This window comes from Hibiscus syriacus, unplaced genomic scaffold, assembly GCF_006381635.1.
Source record: "Hibiscus syriacus cultivar Baekdansim isolate YM2019G1 unplaced genomic scaffold, ASM638163v2 tig00111238_pilon, whole genome shotgun sequence".
NCBI classification, from domain to species: domain Eukaryota; kingdom Viridiplantae; phylum Streptophyta; class Magnoliopsida; order Malvales; family Malvaceae; genus Hibiscus; species Hibiscus syriacus.
Window position 1 is genome coordinate 957724 of NW_024063030.1, and position 24771 is coordinate 982494.

Genomic DNA, 24771 nt, shown 5'->3' on the forward strand with positions numbered 1-24771 from the left:
GTATGAAAAATATTTTCATATATATATATATATATATATATATATATATATATATATATATATATATATATATATATATTGTGTTTGTATTATTTCTTCTACATTTAATATTTTTTTGTAAATTTATATTCGAATTAATAATTTAAGACAGTGTCATCTATTGTATTTGTAGGAAGTTTTTTAATTCTTTCAAAAGAAATACGTAAAGAATTATCCATTAGATAATCAGTTTCGAATTCATATTGTATTTCAAATATTTGTGAATTATTTTAATCTTTGAAATTTTGTTTTCCATACCTTGGAAGGTTATAAGAAGTGTCTTGTATTGTTCGACTTTCAAGCTTTTAGACGGTGTAAGTAGAGTATTAAATGCAATTAGATATGTCACGTGATATTTGAGTTCGATTTGATCTAAAATTAATTAATGATTACGTTGAATAGACTTAATTCGAGATCTTAATGAATTGAAATAAACTATTTGATACTGATTAAAATGCTTACGAGCAACTTGAAAAAACAATGTATTTAATTTATATTTTTAAATTAAATTATTAATAATATTAATATTTATATGTTATTTTTTAATTATAATATACATTTTTCATGTACCTATGATTTAAATTTGAGTTTAATTTGAATTCGAGATTAAACTTTAAATGAGTTAAATTTAAGAATAATTCGAGTTAAAATTTATTATAAACTCTAATTTTTTATATTGAGTTTGTTTATACAGTTAGATGTAAGGAGCTTGATCAAAACCCTTTCATTAAGACACAATGCTACTAACAGAGCAGAGTTCATAATGTTTTTCTAAAAAGTTAAAAACCCCTTTTATCGCTATTATCAATAAATACAAAAATCACATTAAAATATTATATTTATTTGTATGTAGTGTTTAATTTTCCTACGCACGGAACCGGATGTTTCACTGTTACTCTTAACCCACCAAAAGTATTTTCAGGAAAGTTGAACTCCGAGGCATCCCCAAACTCAACTCGCCCACGGAAAGAAAGAGAGAGAGATCAGGAAATGGCGTCCAAGCTGTGTGATTACTGCAAATCAGCGACGGCTACTCTTTTCTGTCGGGTTGACTCGGCGTTTCTCTGCTCCAACTGTGACTCCAAGATCCATGCGACCAACAAGCTTGCCTCGCGTCACGCACGAGTTTGGCTGTGTGAAGTATGCGAGCAAGCACCCGCTCACTTCACCTGCAAGGCCGATGCCGCTGCTCTCTGCGTAACCTGCGACCATGACATCCACTCCGCCAACCCTCTCGCTCGCCGACACGAGCGCGTTCCCATAACCCCCGTCCGTCAACTCGGTTCCTGCCGTCAAGCCCAACGCGGTCGTTAACTTTCTGGACGAGAGTTACTTCCCCGACGATGACGATGACGTCAGTAGAGAGGAAGCCGAGGCGGCCTCGTGGCTTCTTCCCAACCCTAACCATAAGGTCGTGGACAACATGAACTTGAACACGGTGCAGTACGTGTTCCCGGCGATGGACCCGTATCTGGATCTGGACTACGGGCACGGGGATTCGAAACTGGATGCCCAGGAGCAGAACAGCTCTGGAACCGACGGAGTGGTCCCTGTTCAAAGCAAGAGTGTTCGAGCTCCGGCCGTCAACGATCACTGCTTCGACTTGGACCTCACCGGATCCAAATCCATTGCTTATGGCTACAACCCAAACTTTATTAGTCACAGTGTAAGCAAAAGAGCTTTGAAAATTTCGGAATCATTTTTAAATTAAAATTTGAATTTTGTTATCTGGTTTCGATTTGCAGGTAACATCATCATCGTTGGATGTCGGGGTGGTCCCAAATGAAAGCACAATGACGGACATATCAAACCCGTACAGCAAAGGGACCGAGTCAACATATCAGACGGTGGTGCAGCCATCACCGGCGGACAGAGAAGCGAGGGTGCTGAGGTACAGAGAGAAAAGAAAGGAGAAAATTTGAGAAGACGATCCGTTACGCCTCCAGAAAGGCGTACGCAGAGATGCGGCCTAGGATCAAAGGAAGGTTCGCGAAGCGTACGGATACAGAAGTGGAAGCCGACCGCTTTGGAGTCGTCCCGTCGTTTTAAAGTTAACCCTCTCCTATCCTCTCCGGTCGCCGGTGAAAATGTTTTCACGTTGAATTTGGAAATTTGAATTCTCAGGTGCTGGTAAATGCTTTTTGGTTCCAAGGGGGAAGAAGGTGTTGTTAAAATAATGTTAATGTTGTGTATAAGTAGGTGTTAACAATGGGAACTTATCTTTACCATTGTTTTTATCATCATGTAATTAGCGGCTCTTTTTTCTACCTGCTTTCTGGTTAGGATTTGAACATTAAAATGAGTATTGTTGATGGTGGTGGTGATTTAATGAGTTTTTTTAGTGGGGAGGGTATCTGAATCCGTCACTCCATTGGAGCATTGCCTTCGTAAATATGATTATGGTGGACCGATTAAACAATTCATAACTATATATATATTTTTAGGGTAATCTATGCTAATAGTTCCTAAACTATCATTTCGATAATATGTCAAATGATATAATCTTAAAATTTTATATTATTAAAATAATTAAATATAAAAAAATTACAAAGTTTAGAGAATATTGTAAGAAAAAAAAATCATGATTCAAGTTGAGAAAAGCTACTAAAGTGTTAAAAAAATTGTTTTATCCCCAACTTAAAAAATGGTTGTCCCTTATTCCCATATGTAATGGGGTAAAGGGAGGTAAGATAGTAAGCTGCCCCTCAACATCAGGTTGAGAGCAACTTTCGTAGAAGACCTCCGAATTATGAAATGTCCTCCGTGGAACTTGATCTCACGACCTCAAGGTTAAGAACCTTGTGCTCTACCAATTGAGTTAGATGGTCATCTCTAGATATCGGAACTTCTATTAGAATTGTTTGATATCATATACAAAAATTAAAAAATTAATTTATGTTTTGAATAATTCAAATTTTAATAGTCTCAATATATATATATATATAATAACATTTGATTTTCATATTATTTATTAAGTTTGAACGGAATTCAGGCGGTATATTTCTAACAAATCATAAGATTAAATACTAAATTTATTTTAGTGGATAATCACTTAATATGTTTAAACATTCACACTAATAGTTTTTGCGATGAACCCTAGTTAATTAAACCATTTTAACTAGTTTAATTTGAAAAAATTATATTATTAAAATTACGAAGGAAAAAACTAATTGCTAATTGGTCTAGTGAGATAAGATATTAGATCTTTTAAATAATGTTAGAGGGTTCAAATTCTATAGTTGCGAATGAAAAAATTAGATCAAAAAGATCACATCTATAATAAATCTTATAATAACTGATCTGAATTAGTAGATCAATAAATAAATATCGATGATTTGATACATGAACGAAAACTTACACAATATAAACCCAATAATTATTATAAACTTGAAAAGAGTTGGTGGTTTTACTTAAAAACATTGACTGCTGTAAGGGGCCATGATAACAATTTTTCGAAAAATAATAAATAATTTAATGAATTAAGGTATCAACATCAGAATATAGGCACCATGAATAAAAGGGGCTTATTGTTTTTTCTTCATTAAAAAAATGGTTCACTGTGTCTATTGCTTGTCATCTTTTTATGAGACAAACTTTTTTTTCTTTTAATTTAATTTTGATTGTACCATCTTTATCTAAAATTTTAATTAATATTTGAGAAAATTTGAATGAAATATTAGGTCTAAAAACGAGTAAAAATTATTAGTCTGGTTGGGTTTAAATATTTAGGGGTAGACTATTTGGGTGCCGAGTAAAAAATGTGATATAAATGAATTCTTATTTATTACAAATTTTAAAAACAAATCGAATCAATTTAGTGACCAAAACGATACAAATCGTAAGTTTATGATAATTTTGAGAGAGAGAAATAGTTGGGTGACCAAAATAGAACCATAAAAATAGTTGAATGGCTAAATATGTAATTTATCCTTTCTATTTCTATTGGGGTTAATGGTTTGGGGGCAAAACGTCTTAAAATTGTTTTAGGAGGTAACTCGGTACAAATAACATACTTTAGGGGACAATGATGCATTTAAGCAAAAAAACGATTATAGAAAATAATGTAATTAATATTTTATTTTAAATAATTTACTTTTAAATTTATAATTAATTTATAATTATACGTTGGGTACTTTAAAATTTTATATATTAAATTAATAATTTTCATCGCTATTAAAGCTCATCGATACTCATCAAGCGTTACAAATTTTTTTTTTAGAATTTCATTTATTCTAGTATGGAGTGGGGTAGGGGCATTGGGAAGTTGGAGGTGCGTCGGTTGGACGGGAAACTGTCTTTCTACTCTCGAAATCTCAAAATTCAATTTTTTAAATTTTGAAATTAGCACGAACCAATTTATTTCAGGGGTTAAAGGAACTGTTGTTGTTCTTAAAAGTCATCGGTTCGAGCACATGCGACTGTAAGGGTGATTGAGCATTCATTATCAAATGATTAAGAGTACTTAGAACAAATATTACTTTGTAATCATACATTTTTCATAAGATGGTTTTACTTTTTTAGAAAGTACCCTTTTTACACGTGACAAAAATAATTATCATATCCCTAAATAAATTTAGGAATGTGTTATAATTATCTCAACATAATTAAATAATATGAAGTGTGAACCTAAGTGATATAATCCAAACGCAAATTAAAAGTGAAACAATAATTTAACGTAATAATATTTCACATCACAGTAATATTAGTGTAGAGAAAAATATATTCAAAACGTTGAATTGTGTTTAATAATAATTGTAAAGAAAATATAATCAATGTATTATATTTGTTCCCTCCTCTTTTCTCTTTCACGACCGTCAAGTAATCGATCACGAACTAGAAAATTGATTGAAATAGACAATCCATTTATAAAAGTGATTCAACAATTAACGGCTTAGGTGGCTCACTACTGAAGAGATTTGATTCTATTTGTTATAATAAACAATTTTAAACCTTGGGGATCAAGTTCAACATTTCTTGCACTGCACGCATAATTATCAATTTTAATATATATATATATATATATATAATAAGATTGAACGTAACATTTTATATTATAGTGTAACTTATAAAAATTTAGAAGATGAATATAAATAACCGATAAGAAATATGCAAAAATAATTTATAAGTTAACAAAATTAATGAACTTATGAGCTAAACGTTAACTTGTTGACCGATATATGATAAAAATTTATCTAAGAACCGTTTGAAGTGTGTTTTGTAGGTCCAATCTCTGTTTATATTATGTCGTCGAGCTAGTTCTTGAAACATTATGTTGTCGAGACAATGCTTAAAAGCAACGACAATGCTAGTGGACATCATTAAAATATAATTTTATCATATTTCAATCAGTAAGTTAATGTCTAGCTCTAACAATTAAAAAGTTTTTAATAGAAAAGGATTAGTTTAGAATTTATGAATAGTCGGGTAACCATTTTATGACTTTTTATAGTCGGGGGAATTTAACAAAGCAATGCGTTATAGTAAGAGAAGCATTTTATGACTTTTAATAGTTGGGACTAAACAAATTAGCATACTATAATCGGATACCATCCGTATACTTAACCCGAATATATATTCCTTGACAACCCCATCCAAGTTGTAATACCGGGACAGAAACAGCAATAAAGAAAGCCATTTGATGAAGTATTTAACAGCAAGGCATGGAAGATGGGCATGCACACCACCTTGCTCATTTCTGGTGCTTGAGTTAGGTCCAGCGTCGTCACTCTTCCCCCCCCCCCCCAACAAAAATATGAACTCCTCTTCTTCGCTGTCTCTTTTGTGTCCATGGAGAAACAATGGTGTTAAACAAATTAGAGGGCGATGAAGAAGCTATATCAAAGGTTTGGCTCGTCCTAGGTAATGGCAAAAAGCTCAGTTCTTTCTTGATGTTCGGCTGTAATTTTTATGTTAACATGCCATTAATTCTGGTTTGTTATCCAGGGTTATGTTTTTCACTTTGATTTTGAGTTGGGATCGAGGATGATGATGATGATGAACATCGAGGTTCGCTCGTCGTACAAAAATGGCTGCTTTGCCTTGTTGACTCTTCTTGATGATCTGAATCCTCTTTTATCAGTTTTTCTCAATAAACAAAAACTTTGTATAAGAAATATATTTATTAAAACTTCCACGTTTTTTACGTTTTCAATAACGCTCTTAATAGTTTTTTCTTCACCAATTTAAACTCTATTATTTCAAATTTTTACTTATTTGAGATCAAATGAGTCAAAAATTTATATTTTTTCAATAGCACCTTTAAAAGTTTTTTATTTGGTAATAAATCATAACATTTCAACTTTTTTTAATTATTATTTTTATTATTTTGAGATAAATACAAAATAATATTTGTTCAAAGATAACTTTCAATCATTTTACATTGAATGATCACACCTCTGACATTCATGGTGCTCAAACTCGAGATCTCAATGAATAATAACAATTCTTTTACCACTGAAGTCGCTTGATTCGTGTTAATTTTTTTAAAAATTAATTCTCTTTGGATGGGCCAATATTTTTATTGATGAAGTATGATAACGTTAAGAGCTAACTTGAAAAATATCAGTGAATTTTTCTTCTTCCTAATATGTATTTTATCACTCTTAGTTTATAAAAAAGATTAGAATCATTTTTCAATATTCTTTCAATTTTATTTAACTTCACAATAAATGGTTTTATTTTCAATTTTATTTAACTTCATAATAAATGTTTTCATTTTCAATTTTATTTAAGTACTTCATAATAAATGTTTTCATTTTCAATTATTACTGTATTATTGAATTTATAATTGATTAGTATGAAAAATGTTACACAAAAATTTAAAACTCATAAATACTGGATTTTATTATACTCAAGAATTGGGTGAAAACAATAATACAGATATATATTTATATAAAATTTTTCAATGGATGGTCACAAGTACAGTGGTAAAGGATTTGTATATAGATCCACAAATCTTATATTGGGGGGGGGGGGGCTTATGGTATGGTAACATAATTTACGAAATTGATTGATTTTGGGAGAAAACCTAAAATTTCAGAGATGAGATGAGACTTTGATAAAAATTCATTTATTACACATAACTTTTACTACATTTACAACATACATAAGTAGAGTTTTATCTTTTAAGTCTTGGAAGCCATTTACACGTGCACATCGTTTATGTAACAGATGTAATGTACATCCCTTCTCTCCTCATGCATACCCGTACTCTTAATAGTTTCATTGACTAACTATTACTATTGAAGTTTATGTTTAACCTCAGTTTTCAATCGGTTAGTGAACCAAAACCTAAAACCTTGGGTGGCAAGGGTTATGCTTTGCTTACGCAGAAACATTGCGAGGAGAACCGGCTAGATTGGCAGAAGAACCGCCTTGATTGACCAAGAAACGGACCACCACACAAGTGATGTTATCTGCACTACCCCTCTGGGATGCCTCTCGCATCAGCTGCTTTGCTGCTTGCTCAGGATCATGTATTGGCTTCACCATTGCCACAGCCTCCTGATCAAAGGCAAAGCTTGCGGTTATCAACTACACTTGTTTCTTCGACTGTCGTCAATGATGAGGCTTTATCTTTAAGTAAACAAACTGTTTCCTACCTCATTTGATACAACGTCCCACAGTCCATCACTTGCAAGTATAAGGAACTCAAGAGAGCTGTCAAGTTTTTCCTCCAGCAACATCAAGAAGTGATATTGGGTAAAAATCAATAGAAATCTTAGAACAAAATGAATATTTAATACCCATATAAATCATAATCATCTGGAATCCTATAAAGTTTCATGCTGGGTTTGTGCATTACAGGTTTCTATCTTTAATTATGATGTAGCTGTATGATTTACATCTCAGGAACTCAAGCATATTTCAACGAAGTCTTCCAACCAGACCTGAATTTCTGGATCAGCAACAACATACTGCTTTAAGTGCCTGTCACCAAATGCACGAGAAACAGCAAGAACGCCTCCCACTCTCCAAGTTCCTGCAGAGATAATTTTCAGCCACAATAAAAAGAAGAATTAAAAAGGAGTATGGAAAGTATAAGGAACACAGGACAGGAAGGAGAAATGGATAGATGTAAACCCTCACCAGCCCACATCACAAACCCTCCGGCATTCTCAATCCGTTGTCGCTCATCACTTTGATCGGGTTTGTGATCACGAGACACAGCAATAGCTGAACGAGGACAAACGATAGACAAGACATGTAACAAATTCAATTCAGTAACCAAATAACCCATTAACAAGATAAACAACAAATTCTCAAGTACAAGAAATGGGTGAGAGCAATTATATATGATTACATTGTTTCAACGCGTTTTAATTTATACAGAAAAAATAGAAGCCTTGTGAGTTTTTTATGTTCCATGTAAAACCAAAGCCAACTTCATGTGTTGTCAGAGATGTGATGAGAATAAAAGAAAGAAAAACAAAAGGAAAAAAAGAAACCCACGACTCTTACCCTTGCCCCCTCTGCAGATAACAGCTCGGGAATCCCCAACATTTGCAACTAGCAAACGGTCACCGACAAGTATAGCCGTTGAAGCAGTCGATCCAGCATCCCTATTCTGGTTATTTTCTGATTTTAAAAATTCAGAGTCTGTGTGATTGTATGCATCAGCTGGAGGTTGGAAACAATTTTAAAGAAAAGTTAACAAATGACCAGATATGAACTTATAGCAGATTATGATACAGTTATTATAAGTGAATTACCTATAGCAGATTTAGTGTCAGATATGAACTTCGGATGCTTGATCAAATTACTGAAAAGGTGGCGCTTCACATATTCAGCAGCCCCTACACCTCCATGACCTGAAACAACCATGCTTGTAAAGATTGATTTAAACAATTTGCAACTAAACATAACTAACCAGCAATTGTAGTTTTATACTTGCCGAATATATGATTTTCATTGTTGCATGGTAAAACCAACTACTTTATGGCAGAGTATAATGGTATAAACTGCCTATAAAATTTATAGTTGACCAAGGTAATTCTCCATCCTAATCAATTAACAGCCTTGGGAAATGGCTTCAAGTACTGCTACCACATTGGAGCATACAACAAATACAAGAATCTGCATAAAATCTTTTCAGATACATTCTCTGCGGTGAGGCTACAGTGTATCATTACAAGTTGGTATAGGCTTCTATTCTTATTGTCCAGCAACCTTAACCACTTAAGCATACAGATTAGAGCAGGATTAAAGGGGGGAAGGCTTAAATTTTAAACAAAAGAGATCATGAACAGAGAAAAAGAATTACCAGCCGAAATAAGTCTATAGCATAGGAGAATATTGATCAATCATTGAAGAAATAATAATCAATACAGATGTTACAAAGTATTTTCCTATATATGTTAGTAAGTTATGCATTTCATGCATGCTTGCAAGAGTGTGTGTATAAGAGTGAAAGATGCACAAGAGTAAGAATATACCATCAAATACTCCAAAAAGACCAACTATCTCTCCATCAACACCATCAATCCTTGTTTCGTAAAAATCTTCCATCGAAGACCTCTTCCCTGGAGAGCTTGCATAGCCATAGCTGAACTTTCCATTCTGACTGTTTCCAGAAAATACGGAAGCTTGAATTTAGATATTGTCCAAATCCTTGCATCATTTAAGAAAATATTTAAGCTCAATAACAATATATTTCTTGTAATCATCAAATTTAGGAAAAAAACTTGTTGATGTGGCTTATAATCTAATAGTTTCTGTGCTTGAATATCATTTCGAAGGACATATCTTCAAACTTCAAGTATTTCTATCCTTCATTCCAAACAAAAAAAAAAATTGGGGGGGGGGGGAGAGCTAGTAATTTGCAAAGCAAAAAGAGCATCAATCCAACAAAAAAGTTTAGATAAAAGCAAAGAATGATGACAGAAGAAGAAGAAGCAACCTAAGGCCTCCGCCGCAGACAGGTCGAACTTCATGAACCTGGCTTGAAGATTGCAAAACCGAATTCAGATATCCCATACTATGACTGGAGTTTATCAAAATTTTGACGCCTTAACCCTTGTATCCAAATCCGCAAATAGCAAATATATGCATTCGACAATAGAGATTTTAGCAGATGAAAGAAAACGAAAGATCAGCCTTCAGATTAGGAGGATCATATTAAAATTGAGCCAACTATGAATCATAACCTGCAAAGAAATCAAATTTTCTAGAGCCAATTCAAAACCAAATCTGAACTTGCATAGATCATAAGCTTTCACTCTCGTGCATAACATGTTAAATACAGCCTTAACCAAATAAAAAATTAACTGAAGGAGAACATATCCAATGCAAAAATTGAAATATTAGTTCGTAATACTGGAGAAGGGAGACAAAGATGATACCTCGATGAAGGAGAAGGAAAAGGGGCAATGAAATGCAATACATAATAATAAATGTGAAGGGAGAAGGGAAAAGCAAAGGTAAGCTCATAATAATAAAGTTTCGAAAGGTGTTTGGTTGTATTGCAAGATGACCAAGTCCACCCAAGTGCTCTTATTCTGATTTAGGTGGTTGATCGTTGAACAATACAGGTGGTGCACATGCAGAGAAGAATACAGTCCGTCCTTTCGTTTTTATATCTTTATAGGGTAAACTACCTATTTGATCCCTATCACTTAAGTTTCTATTTTGGTCACCTAGCTATTGTTTTCTTTTCAAATTATACCTAATGTTGCATTTTTATTCTGTTTGGTCATCTGGCATTAAAAATTAATTGCGATGCTGATGTGACATTTCTTTTTGTTATTCTTCAATGTTGATATGATATTATTTTATAATGACACGTTAGTATCATTATTAACTTTTTAACGATAAATAACCAAAACTTAATTAAAATGTAATATTAGATATAATTTAAAAAATAATAATAATTAAAAGACTAAATTAGAAACTAATAGGCGAGTGACCGAAATACGTAGTTTATCCTTATTATTATTATTACTATTATTATTGAATAAACCCTTTTTATTAATTTAAATTAATAGAAAAGGTTAATCTATATATTTTGTTTAGAAATCAATCAATCAATAAAAAATAAGTTGCATATACATCCAATCTAATTTGAAGGTAAGCTTATTGAGTCGTGTCGGTATTTATAATGAATAGTAATTAATGATTATAGTCTCTCTCTCTGCCCACGTACGATCTAACGATAAATTTATTGAATCCAATTCCCTTGGCCTCAGATCATGGCAATTGTTGCACTCTATTTCATGTGCCATTTTATATATGCAAATAGAGATATATATATTATTGGATTACATTTGAGACTGAAAATACATTATTTTTTTATACTCACTTCTTTTTCTTTACAAATTAACTACATTATCCTATCCCACAGGGAAGATAGCATCAGTTGCCAAATGGCAACGATATATCCCACAAGCAAAGCTATACTTTCAGTAGATGGGATTCACTATCACAAACCTTTGATTCTTTCAGCATCTAGTTTACAACCCATAACTTCATCCTCCTGTAAGAAGTATACTTTATTTTCTGAGTCCACTCAATAAATTTAAGTCACACACCCACTCAATCTCTCGCCTAAGGTATAATACCTTACTTTCGCCTTCATTGCTCATCACACACCTACACAATCTCTCGCCTAAGGTATATTACCTTGCTTTCGCCTTCATTGCTCATCGTTGAGGATTATGTTTGTTTATATCAACAATATATATAACAATATCCAGGTACGAATAATGCAGCTCGTGATTTGACTCAATGAGCATTATTGATAATTCTCTAGCTTGATTTGAGTGTCCTATATGTATTTCGGGTATTATATAAAATCGATTTTTGTTTCTTAAAAAAAAGTACGCGGGTGGTCCAAATAATAGGCCGCCGCTTCGAGCCAGATTATGGCCCAAGATGAATGCAGGATATGTTTATTTTGGTGAAAAGTAGTTTATGATTTGAAAGCCATACGAAAACCTCATCTATTGTACATAAATTGCAGCACACATTTTATTTTCCTGGAGGCTATATGGGTAGGAAAGAGCAGAGAAATACCCGTGTATGGAGGAGTAATGAAAATTTTTACCAGTGTATCGATTATTTCAATCTTAAACCAATCTTTTTATCATATGAATTTTGATTTGATTTGACTGCTAACTTGAAGAATTTTCCTCTCATTTAGCTTTGTAAAACTTAGGTGCATCCCCCTGTAGCAAACCCAAGCTTCCCTCCGGCACCATCGTATACCACTTGCAGTGTCTTTTGCTGTGTATTCCCAAAGATTCCTACGTCCTTGTCATCACTGTTGCCTGCAAACGCCAGGCACACTTGTGAGATACTGTTAGCGTATAAAATTCCATTTTCGTCGATCAGAACCTCAATGTCGCCGCTGAAGAAGATTCTTGTCTCAGGCACGTTAACGGAAGTAAAGTTGGTGAAGTCATAGCATGTGTCCAGGATTGAAAGTTGTTGTGCCATTGGATACCAGGATTGAAAGTTGTTGTGCCATTGGATACTGGCTCATCAGTTTTTTAAATTCAGAGCTCAATACCGAATAGGCCGTCGGTGGTAGCCGAGGGATGACGGTTCCAGAGTCGATTATTGCACCACCAGCAGAGAAAACAGAGGCGGAAATCGGTAGCTTTTTGCCACCAACGCTTATTCCAGTAATGTCGATTCCGTAAAAAGATGAACTTTGGGAGATCGTAGGTAATGTTGTGAATTTTACGGATTTCGAGATGCCACTGTAGCCAAAACTGAGGAAACCGGTTGAGCTGGAAGATGACGGCAAGCAGTAGGAGAAGAATTTCTTGTATTTGACGGCGGTCTGCGAAGTTAAAGACAATTTATCTCGGCCAAGTCCAAGCAACCCGGCTGCTCTACCGAAAAGACCTTGATTGTTTTGGCCACAGCCGAATAAAAAGTCATCGAACACATGGTTGGTGTCAAGGTGAGCTTTTCTTTAGCAAAGATTCCGATAGAGAAAAACGAATCTCCGTATTGGATGCCATAGACACAAGCCGCTGATGAACATCCAGGCGTATTGCCCGTTACAAAAATGAGTGAACTGCAGGTCGGTGAGGTGCATGAAATGTTGGAATATGTTGAGGACAGTGATGGGGCAAAAATTGGGTTCTGCTGTTTATAGCAACTTCCAGCGCAAGGCTGACATTGTGTCCATGTAATGTCACTTCCGTTATCAAATATGAGAGTTAAATATTTCTTCGGGGTGCCTAGACCGACGGTAACCAATAATTGCCCACGCCAACCGCGCTTCCATCCTTGGCGGGGAGGCTGGCCGCATCGGTCTGGTCGATGTTGGTGGACTCGCCTAGATTCTTGGCTAGTTTCGAGTGAATGCACTTGACCCGGGCTTCGTCTTGAAGGAGGATCTGGGCGTGAGTGGGAATATTTGATTTATCTTGATGGAGTTGAGAGCATGGACCATGCTTGTGAACGACTTGTAAAGATGACCTATTGTCCAATGCTGAAAGTGGAAGCCATGCATCAAGAATACAAATACGCAGATAAGAGATAAAGGGAGAGAGAGAGAGAGGGAATTAATTAACCTTTGGTTGCAGAGCTGCAAATAGAGGAGGGGATGGTATGGCTCTCTACAGTTGCTTTTCGTCCGAAGGCGAAGGCATAGCCCTCCTTCAAAGAGCAGATAAGGCATACAACAACATAAGCAGAGAGGTAAACGATAGTGGCACCCATGCTCCTGCTTATTACCCAATCAAACAAACTATACTCTTACTATTGTGTTCAGACGGTTTGATCTATTTTATTTATCAGCAGCCGGCTAATATGAAATATAAATAAATAACATGGTGGGCTTCCCTTTTATGAATTTCTAAAATGAAAATGGAAAGGGCCAAAGCCTTTGGTCATAGGCATCTGGAAAATTGTTTATAATTTTTACGACAACGATCAAGCTCCCAAGTAGCTTTCTTTATCTGTCTTTTAGTATTTTTGCATTACATACATATATATATATATATATTAAAGCCTTTTTCTTTTAATTTCTTAATTGCCTTGCAAAATTTAATGTATCCGAATTGAGGCTAAAATCTTGAATACAAACATGATTACATGGGAGGGGGGATGCCATAATCCATAAAAAATATTTTTAAAAGATATTCAACTGACAGCGTTAATAGATGTTTTTAATTAAGAAGCTAAGCATTGTATCATTCCTAATTAAGATAGGTAATGGCCAAAACATTGTCACCTAACAAACAATTGAGGAGTATTGTACGAGATATTTAGAAACTTAAATAATTGAAGGATTGTTATTTGTCAAAGATAATATCTTTTGCTACATTCGTTAATAGATCAGAATCACTCTTATTTAAAAAAAAAATAGAAATATTTTTATTATAATTATTAGGTGTAGTTCTTTTAATTCAACAAGTCGGATTAAAAAACTATTAGATGTTTTTAATTATTGTTTAAATAAATAATTATTAAATGAAATACATAACTACCTATTAATCATTATAGATAAGTGAAAACAAAGGTAAACTCATTATACTAATTATTCATATATATACTTGTTCATGGGTTGATTTATTGATCTAAAGTCTGAATGTGCCTTGAAAGTTTGAAAGGGTTTAGACGATAATTTTAAATCTGAAAAATGGACTTCAATCTTCAACATTCAAGACTCGTTTTCTAAATTTATATATATAATTTTATATTATTTTTATATCATATAAAAATAATTTTATAATATATAGTACTATATTATAAATAGTTTAAATTATTCTTGTATAAAAAATAATAAATAAACTTGATGAAATGAAGTTTTAATAAAAATATCAAATTTAAAATAGAATAAGTATTTTTTTTAAAAAATAATATAGACACATTAAAAGCGGATTTGGATCAACTATTTATAAACATGAATAAATTTGGACAAAATTTAAAGCTAATGTTTTAGATCGAATCAAATTTTATACATGATCTTATCCAACTCATAAACACCATCACTCATATACTAGTTGAAGTTGCTTGGAAATTCCATGAATCTTGTCAAAGTTTTTGGTTATCATTGTCAATGCTGCTAAGACATGCAAGCACTAGGGCCTCTCAACTTTGTTGTGTGAACACTGATTAAACAAATAAATCCTCAGTTATGCGCTTGGAAACTAGCAAGTTTTCACCGCCCCCTATGCCATAAGTCAAGGTAGTGGGTAATGCATTAGTATAGTTGGAATCTTTTGCTAGTGACGGGTTTTGATGATTTGAATCCTGTTTGCCTGTACAAGCCAATAAGCGTTGCTTTTGCATTGGGTGGTGGCTTGGGGTCTTTTCTTATGTCCCCACGGCAAGTGAGAGACTGATGGGTTAACCACTTATCATCATACATCTCCTCTTTCTTTGGGTCCATTTCCCCTTTCTTAATTTTAATTTTCATACTCAATCAAGTTAGAAGAAAACAAATGAAATATTAGAAGTTTACTATGATCATGTCTATGGTCCTTTGCCACCCAATAATTTGTCATTGTTTTGCTAGTGTATTACTACCAATAACTCAGCTGAGCCTTTTAAGTGTTTCTCCTTTCTTCCTTGGTGGGATCATAATGGCAATAGCTAACGAAATACAAGAATAAAGCATTACACCACATCAAAACAATGTTACCTTTACATCAACTAAGGTTTTTGTCTCTGCTAATCACTCGGTCTACCTCAAAAATATTTTTGGATCTATCATAGTTTCTAAAGAGTCAAATTCACACGAAACAATTTTTGGATTTTACAAATAAATAAAACAAATAACTTTGATATCATTTTTTAAATTTAAAAACTCCACTTTTTGAACTCATCAAGTGACATCAATAATTAAAATGAATATTATTCTCCTTGAAGGTTCCGGATTCAAGCAACTATGTGCATTCATTATCAACTGGCCAATAAAATTTGGACAAAATACTACCTTATAATCAACCCGGACTAATAAAAAAAATTCACTATTATTGTCACAAAATCAAAATTTCCCAATAATAAGAAAAATATTACCTCGAACATAATTTTTTATTTTTGATGTTAATCCGTTCTCAAGTCGCAAAATAAAACAAACCTATGTTCATAATCATGTCATGCGACATGTTTCATAAAGTTTAAGATAAAAATATGTAGTGTTCTCCATCAGCTAAAGAAAACAGAACAGAACGTCACAAGTTCCACCAGCCTTCCCTTAAGTCCACTCACTGCCTCCATAAATTGATCATGGAGCCAACGATGAACAAATACGTTATTATAGAGGAATGCCTCCTCCCGAATACTCTACCTCCTGAAAATGTTATCAATTTAAAGCTAGAATTAGTAAAAAGGCTCTGTAAAACACCAGGTATAGCATTAAATGGCTTATCTGCTAAATCCAATAGCATCACAACATGTTTACTTGATCAGATGAAATATTCATTAATCCTGACCCTTCCCTGACCCCTTAAACCTTACTGCTGGATTGTGCAAAATACCATAGGGAAAAGAACTGAACATAAACTTTGCACTAATGAAAAAGGGAAAACTGATCAACCTGAGCAGGGGGTAAGGATGACACCCAGTCTGATGCATGTGTTGGAAGAAGCCCCAAAGTGTTAAGCTGCCAAAAAAACCAAGCAAACACAATGCACAATATTAGATAATTCGGGTTTTGTTCCCTTATGCTCAATAATTTTCAAAGGAGAAAATCGTTAGGAACTTTAAGAAAAGGAAAGTGCAACTCACCTTCCAAACACCAAGTGCTAGACCACCCAAGTTAAGGGCAATGAAAAGCAACTTAGGTCCAAGAAGTTCTACTTTACTGTCTTTATAAGGCTCAAAAACTGCAAAAGGTGAAATTCAGATGAATCAACTTAGAAATGGAAATAGCAGACATAACATCCCAAGCCTTAGGTGGCATTTGGGCACAACCTTAACATTTTTAGGTTATCTTTCTTATGCATCTTATACAATTTTCAAGAAGAAAATTGACTAGTGAGCCTAGACAGAAAGGGAGAGAGACGCCAAGCATATATGGAGCAAAAACAATGAAGCTACTATAGAAGCATACCAGATAGGTTTCTTCTGAATGCTTAAGTGGCATTCATTTGTACAATATAATTATAAAGGGTTAACTATTTCATCCATGGTTAGGGTATGGTTTAGGTTAACTATTTCATCCTTGGTTAGGGTATGGTTTATTCTTAGGCGCCTTATTCTTTCCTCTTTTGACAATTGAACCAATCAAAACTAAATAGAACAAATCGCAAATAACAAAGAATACATCAAAAGGAAACAACAATGTAATAATACAGGATTAGAGAAAGATTAGTAGTAAGAGGCCACTTACCTTTCCCAACACCTTGAAGGGCACTTATAGGCTGCCAAAGTGCAGAAAAAGTGATACCAATGCTAAAGAGATGCACTGTATTTCCAGCCATCCACATCATGAAGCCCATCATTAGCAAGTTCTTGAATGGTGCTTGTGCCACTTCCCAAGCTTTCTGTTCAACAGTAAAAATAAGCATAATCTTAAATATCAGATTTTGACAGGTTACCTCTTATAATAATGTACGTCTCCTTTTACCTAATAAAATTAACTGCAAAAAGTGAACTCTTACCTAAAGGAACACCTAAACCAACTAAAAGGTTAGTGTGATATACTATATCTTGCCTTCAAATAGTATTTCATATGTGCATCAGACAATCACTAGACCTAAACCAAAAACCAACTCTCAATTATGCACGAAGAGAAGACATCTATGTTCCATGCTTTTCCTTTCTCTTCTCGTTAAATATAAACTCAGTGCACTCTAAACTCTGACATACATACTGAACTCAGAAGTGATTTAGGGTCACAGTTATAATAAAGGAACAACATTGATGATCCATTCATCACAACATAGGTAGTAGCTTTCTGCTCTGCCACAGACCTTAGCAAGTTATTTTCAGAGCACGCCTCGGATATAAATACAGTAAACTAGGATGAGTAATACAGAAACAAATATCATATGTACCCTTCAGAGAATGTCAGGCAATCATACCTAGTAACACCCCTAGATACAAGGAAAAAACCCAGATGCTGAAACTCAATCTGAATTTATTATCCTAAAGGACCTAAACATCCATTATGCTTATTCATAACTTGCAAAATTTCTCACTTAAATCCATTAGAAAGTAATCCATTGATTTTCATCTACGTCCATGGTTAAATCACAACAAAGTTGAAAACTTCAAATCTTTAAGATCCAAAAGAAAATTAATTATAATTGATTTGAAGTTTGCGGACCAATTTATAAAATAAATTTCAACCATTAATTAAGCATCTTCTTACTTCTCTCGTATATAGAAAAATAAAACAAATAGTAAGAAACTAAAAAAAGTACCTGAGCTTTCCAATTGGATTCAGCATCCTTCTTTTGGCGACTCACAGTCGAATCGTCCTGCCAAAATACGAAGTGAAACCTAATAAAAATTGGAAGTTAATGCATTTATTAAAGAAAATTGAAACAAAAAAAGAAAGGAAACCTGATCCACAGAGGCACGATTGAAGCCGAGGGGATCGGGGATGTCACGAGACGACGGAGCGGTGGAATTATCGGAGAAATCAACGGCCCATCTTCGGCCGGACCCCATTACTCCTTTGCCTTTCTCCATCTTTCTTTGTTCTTTTTCTTTTCTGTCAATATTTCTGGTTTGGGGTTAGGCTTGGGCTCCTAGGGCACCTTCTCATTGGATCTGAATTCATGACTGCTGGATTAGTATTTTATTGTTTATTTTCACGTCTATTTCACTTGAGGTTTAATTCATTAGACAGCCCTACATTGCGACTTAACGTCCTTAAAGTTTAAATCATTTTGATTGAATTTTTAAACAATCAAATTCTTCTTTTACACTAATCATTAATTTGAACATTAAATATCAATTTAAATTTAATACAAATATTTGAAACAAATAAATAAAACTTAAACACTATACAACCATTGTACGTATAATTTTAATATGACACGTTATAAAGAAAGAAATAACCTTATTAAAAACTGATAGTGTGATATAGTTTTAATATGTTAGATTTAAATTATTTATATGGTATATATATAAATATATTTACTTTTTTTTAGATAATTCATTTTATTACCCAAATAAGCATAGTTATGCTACAAAAAACAATCATTATCCTAAAAACATAAGAACGTCCTACTTACAAAATCAAAAATATCGGTTAAACTATACCCCAATGATTACAAAGAGTAATATTCATACTATCTAATCTATTTATGTTCCTACCCTGTAATTGTATACCTGCAATTTCCTTAATAGCTTTAAGTATCTCATCAGCATTTCTTGAACAGCCTTGGAACAACCTTCGGTTTCTTTCCTCCCACAGAGTGTAAGTTAGTGCGCACCAAGCTAGCTTCAAGATTGTTGTGAGTAAGGGCTTACTTTTCCAAGCACCGCAAGCCCAAGCTAACAGATTTTCCCATGACAAAGGTTATCTCCTCAAGCCGTTAAGGAACAACACATCCTCTTATAAAGAAGTAGCCAAAGGGCACTGTAAGAACAAATGATCCCTTGTCTCCAAAGCTTCACTGCAGTTAACACATTTACCATCAGTAACAAGCCCCATACGTTGCAGCCTATCCCTAGTTGGAAGTATGTCCAATAGACATCCAAGCAATCAAATTATGCTTTGGGATGTGGAGAGCAAACCATATCAATTTATGCCATGAAACTTTGGCACCCTTCACTCGAATCTCTTCCCATATTTCGCTTACCTTTTTTGCTCCAGTAGATAAAATAGGAGAAGCCTCAGTCCTCAGTTTAAGTATTCTACTTAACCACCACCTAGTATTTACACCAACTTCCATATGCCAAAAGTTTGTTTCCTTTAACATGTAGCTTTTGAGCCAAGCTACCCACAAAGAACCCTCTCTCGCAAGGATATTTCTGATTAGTTGCATCATACACGCTTTATTTCAAGTTTTTTATGTCCTTTATACCAAGCCCTCATTCTGATTTCGAGCAACAAATCTTCTCCCAGCTTACTCTGGCTTCAGTAGCTACCTTATCAGATCTTTTCCAAAAAAATCGAGAACAAAGTTGTTCAATCTTGTTCATAATAGATTGAGGCAGAATTAACTGCCTGCACCAATAATTTAACACTAAACATAACTGCTCTGACTAATTTAAGTCTACTTAAGTGTTTTCCTGACCAGTGGTGTAGCCTTGACTTAATCTTATCAATAAGAACCACACAGTGTTGTATTTAAAATTTTATCTATTTATTTTATGTTATATGTGAACTGACATTTAATGCTCAAATAGATAATTAAAATAAGAGGCAAATTTTATTTAAATCAAGAATAATGGTTGAAGGGTTCGATTAAAATATTTTAAAAATAAATTTAAATTTTTAAATTCTAATATATTTAGTTGATAATGTACATACAAGTATATTGTTTATATTAAACATGATTTTTGTTCAATTTTCAGGCGATAAAATCCGAAATTTCGTTGTTTTGGGTGTCTTGATATGGTGTTCCTTATTCTACCTTTAGGGTGCGTTTGGTTCACAGAATGTAAGATTACCAGTGGGAATAAAAGATTACCAGGGAATAGGATTACCGGGAATGTTATATTTTGTGTTTGGTTGGTTTAGCAGGAATGTAAGATTACCGTGTTTGGTTAAAGGAATAAAAGATTATTGGAATGTATATTTGACCAAATTGTCCTTATTATATATTTGTATAATATTATAAATGGTAAAATATTTATATATTTTCTCTAAAAAATTAAATTCATAATATTTATATATATTTTTTACAAAATTAAAAATATAAAAAAGGTTTAATGAAAGGGTAAATTTTTTTAACCCCTGAAATTTATATAAAATTTTAATTATAGATTTTTTTTTTGTAAATTTAAGATAATTTAAGCATAAATTTGTAATTTAACCTTCGTAAAATTTGTATTATTCAATGACAGAAGAAGGATATTTTTTAAAAAAAATAATAATTTAAGGGCATTTTAGTCCAAAACGCCGGTAATGTTACAATACCTAAGGGAAGGGAGGTAATGACATTCCCGGTAATATACCCCAACAAATCTGCTATTGGTAATAAAACATTACCGGGAATGAGATTCCCAGCCAACTAAACATGGGAATGTGGGATTCCCATCAATCCTTGAACCAAACACCCCCTTAGGGTTTGAACCTTTTTATTATTAAAGCATTCATTTAAAACTTTGCGATTATGGTGGTTTGTTTCGACAACATGACATAATAGGGAAAAGAAGCAAGTTTCAACACCTCCATTGTCGCAATTGTTTGTAGCATGTCCGATTAACATATTGGGGCGTAGTTAGTATGGACTGTTCCTTATTGTTCATGCTTTTTCCTTTTAACGCTCGAATAACAACAGGGAGTATTGCTCCAGTTCAGACACCTACAATTGTTTCATTGTTTACATCTAAAAAGTTAAAACGTTTAGGCTCTCCCGAAACTCACAAGCTACTCGCTACAGCTCTGATTTCTTCGAAAACTTGTCCGACACGTTAGCTAAAACGAAACCTGCAAATACCTGTATCCAAGAATGTGGTGAAACAGGTTAAGAGAACTGCTCCAACACTGATGAATGCTTTTAAGCTTGAGAAAGTTGAGGGCTCAATCAGGCACCTAAGAAGCTTTTTGTTGGTTTGTCCTTATAAAATGGGAGATAATACCGGTTAAGCTACCTGAATGCACCCGAAGATGTAGACTGCGGAGAACTGTCGACCATGTATGACCATGTCAGCTACCATTGCTAGTGGTATTGTCAATGACATTCCCAATGTTGCGACTAATGGAGTTGTCCAAACCACGGAAAGTGCCCTGCATCAATTTTTTTTTTCAATTACTAAAATCCTCGAACAAAACTTTGGAACTCCATCGTATTGGATTGATTTTTTAGTGCCATCCAAGCAATAATCCCGATATAAGATACTGATACTATCGTTGGTTATGGATTCAGGCAATGAAAAAGGTTTGATAGCATCGAGTTCTAGTAGCATTCAACTAGTTTGAAAGTGAAACAAGGCTGATATACATACCAGAAGTAATCTGAGAGAACGCTTCCCACAAAGCCATTAACAAGCACTAATTTGCCAACGGATGCTGAATGTGGAAATTCAAATGGAGGTTCTATCCCAACAGCATTAAGTGGCCACACTGCAAATCGTAGGCAGAAATATCCAAGATGAGTATTTTATGCCCAAAGTTACTTGGGGTATAAGGAGTTAACGGATTGTTTACCAAGCCACCAAAGTCCTAGAAGAGTGAAGAGACCGACAAATCCAAAGAACTTTTGCATATCAACTTTCTCTCCTGATCCAGCAGATTTCTTGAGCAGAACTGCATAAGTTGATCAGCAGGTGGTAATAGAGCATAACGCAGAGAAACAGTCTCACCGAATTAAATTGATTAGAGCCAGTGTTCAATTTAGATAGATAGAAAGTACCTACCTGTAAACAAGCCATATGAAATTGCAGACAGAAGACCAAATATATCCCCCATTATGGAGTGCCTTCTAGCTCTAGACACCATGAACAATGCATAAAAAAGAAATGATTGCAAAAAAGGCGCATTAAAGGATAGTAAGTTATTGAAATAACTAGCAAAGAAAGACCCGACGTACTCAGAGACAGTAAGCATTTCATCCGATGCCCATGTCTTCCCAACTGTGGTCATAGCAACACCAGTCATGCTAATAAATACAGCAACCACTTTCGCAACATTTACAGTGTCCTGCCCCACAAGAGCTCCGAAGAAAAGCGTAAAGAGACCCGAAGTAGATGTCAGGACAGTTGTACTTGCAACACTGGTATTTGCCAGAGCAGAGTTTGATAAGTACTGCAATACATCACAGTAACCGTGTTCAGTCAAGATTCTTGGTATAACTAATGATTCTGATAAAATTATGTTACCTCAGTTATAAACCAAATTGGAGCTAGATATAAGCTACACACATAAATGTCCCGCGAACTCGGTCCGCTGCCATGTTCAGTCAAGTGAGGTCCATCTTTCTCAGAACTCAAATCTAGAGGCTGCCCCTCTTCTCTTTCAATAAGATCCGTGTCAGTTATAAGGCATCTTTTAAGGTTAGCTTCCGCACTGTGGGGCAATTCATTGATTTTAAGAGGGACATCGAATCCAATCGAAGTGTTTATAACCGAGCTGCCATCGTAGAGTTCTTTGGATAAATTTGCGTTAAACAAGTTGCAGATCCAATCCTTTAAAACTGCAATGGGTAAATAAACAACCATAAGGGACACTCCAAGATAAGTGAGTGCAAATGGCTGTTTGTATTCCGAGAAAATTGTCTGCAAACAACATATAATAAGGATTAGCTGAAACTTGATCATCAAAGATATAAACAAAAGGACCATGTAATGATAGAAATTGAACAAATTCTTTTGACTTTCCCTATAAAAAGGCAAATCAAATGAAATATCTTATCTTCAAATTATCTAACATGAATCATAGTTTCAGAATTCAATGAGCCAGTCAAATGAAACAGTGTATAATAATAAATAGGCAGTGGCACACCTGTGTTATTTCTGCAGATAAAACCCATATAAACACAACTGTGCCAATCAACCCTAACCCAACATTATACTTCAAACCCATCACCTTAAATTACCAATCAAAACGATGGAGACTGAAAATTTGAATCCAACAGGGGAAAAAACTGAATTGGCTTTGAATTTGCTATAAAACTTTGAGCTCCATGGTAAAGCTGCGTGGGATGAGTTTTAAACTGATTAACCAACAATAGGTGTAAACAATATGTGCGTGAATGACAATGTATTGAGTCTTTGATTTGAGATTTTTGTTTTCTATTTTATTTTGCCGTTTGTTTCATGACTAGACCGGGAGGGTGACAAGTGGTTAAATGTCAACGAAGGATCATTTCAATAGTCAGCGATCCGCACGTGAGTCCTTCAACGTGGCAACTCGCTTCAAGTTTTTCTGAACCGGCATAAAATAATTGTCCGAGCGTTAACAGAGCCGGAATTTTGTCTTTATAATTGTGTAAGGGCTTGCGTCTTTATAATGGTCCAAAATATAATTAGATATATATAGGATGGGTAGGGTTTCGACCAACGACCAACCAGAACCGACCAAATTTTTTTACATCATTCACTCGATTTGACTCGGCTTAAAAAATATATATTCTCTATTTGATTCGAATCTAATTTGATTTTTTAGATAAAACCCAAACTTAACCCAATCCGACCTTAAATAATAATAAAAATATTATTTTATTCAATAAAAACATTCATTTAATTGAAAAAATAATATATAGAGGGGTATTATTGTAATTATTTTTAAATATATAATGTAAAATTATTTTTTCCCGGGTCGGGTCGGGTAATTTCACCATACCCGAACATCACATTTAAAAAACCCAACCCAAACTGATCTGAACCCAATTTTTTTAAAAAAAATCCCACCTAATTGGGGTCGGGTTGAAACTCATCAGATTCGAGTTTCATGCAGATCCCTAGATATATATGTATAGACGTGAATAATTTGTGATATATTTTAATTATTTTAGATATAAAATTCATAAGTCTCTATTATTTTAATAAAAATATTTTATATAAGTGTTAATAATATGACTCATATATAATAAAATAATATTTAATGTGTATATGTATGATATAAACACATATGACATTTATAGTGATAGTTGATATGTATATAAATTTATTTATTTTGTTTTGAAAATATAATTTTAATAACACGTTAGT

General features: G+C 33.9%; 3 protein-coding genes and 2 pseudogenes across 5 annotated transcripts; 1 reads left to right on the forward strand and 4 right to left on the reverse strand.

Moving 5' to 3' along the window:
* Positions 1 to 1012: 1012 nt before the first annotated feature.
* LOC120156919 lies at positions 1013 to 2203 on the forward strand (annotated as a pseudogene).
* Positions 2204 to 7309: 5106 nt separating this feature from the next.
* Positions 7310 to 10461, reverse strand: LOC120156977 (probable protein phosphatase 2C 59). 2 transcript variants are annotated; one of them, XM_039168246.1, is made up of 9 exons: positions 10185 to 10214; positions 9938 to 10053; positions 9474 to 9601; positions 8751 to 8849; positions 8500 to 8658; positions 8128 to 8214; positions 7929 to 8020; positions 7641 to 7715; positions 7310 to 7542 (listed from the first exon to the last, which is right to left on the reverse strand). In XM_039168246.1, the coding sequence occupies exons 2-9, from the start codon at positions 10012 to 10014 to the stop codon at positions 7363 to 7365; spliced, it is 897 nt and encodes a 298-aa protein (XP_039024177.1). In that variant the 5' UTR covers positions 10015 to 10053; positions 10185 to 10214; the 3' UTR covers positions 7310 to 7362. The 2 variants fall into 2 exon arrangements, with proteins under 2 accessions (XP_039024177.1, XP_039024176.1); XM_039168245.1 differs by lacking the exon at positions 10185 to 10214 and adding an exon at positions 10380 to 10461 and having other exon boundaries at positions 7317 to 7542.
* Positions 10462 to 11982: 1521 nt separating this feature from the next.
* Positions 11983 to 15385, reverse strand: LOC120157193 (annotated as a pseudogene).
* Positions 15386 to 15996: 611 nt separating this feature from the next.
* LOC120156987 (ER membrane protein complex subunit 4-like) lies at positions 15997 to 18716 on the reverse strand. Its single transcript, XM_039168255.1, has 6 exons — positions 18508 to 18716; positions 18366 to 18422; positions 17330 to 17483; positions 16726 to 16823; positions 16535 to 16600; positions 15997 to 16288 (listed from the first exon to the last, which is right to left on the reverse strand). The coding sequence occupies exons 1-6, from the start codon at positions 18634 to 18636 to the stop codon at positions 16253 to 16255; spliced, it is 540 nt and encodes a 179-aa protein (XP_039024186.1). The 5' UTR covers positions 18637 to 18716; the 3' UTR covers positions 15997 to 16252.
* Positions 18717 to 21377: 2661 nt separating this feature from the next.
* LOC120156999 (uncharacterized vacuolar membrane protein YML018C-like) lies at positions 21378 to 23706 on the reverse strand. Of its 2 annotated transcripts, none has more exons than XM_039168264.1 (9): positions 23564 to 23706; positions 22942 to 23337; positions 22653 to 22867; positions 22480 to 22550; positions 22271 to 22369; positions 22069 to 22186; positions 21715 to 21850; positions 21484 to 21560; positions 21378 to 21449 (listed from the first exon to the last, which is right to left on the reverse strand). In XM_039168264.1, the coding sequence occupies exons 1-8, from the start codon at positions 23642 to 23644 to the stop codon at positions 21498 to 21500; spliced, it is 1179 nt and encodes a 392-aa protein (XP_039024195.1). In that variant the 5' UTR covers positions 23645 to 23706; the 3' UTR covers positions 21378 to 21449; positions 21484 to 21497. The 2 variants fall into 2 exon arrangements, with proteins under 2 accessions (XP_039024195.1, XP_039024196.1); XM_039168265.1 differs by having other exon boundaries at positions 22942 to 23255; positions 23564 to 23696.
* Positions 23707 to 24771: the final 1065 nt, after the last annotated feature.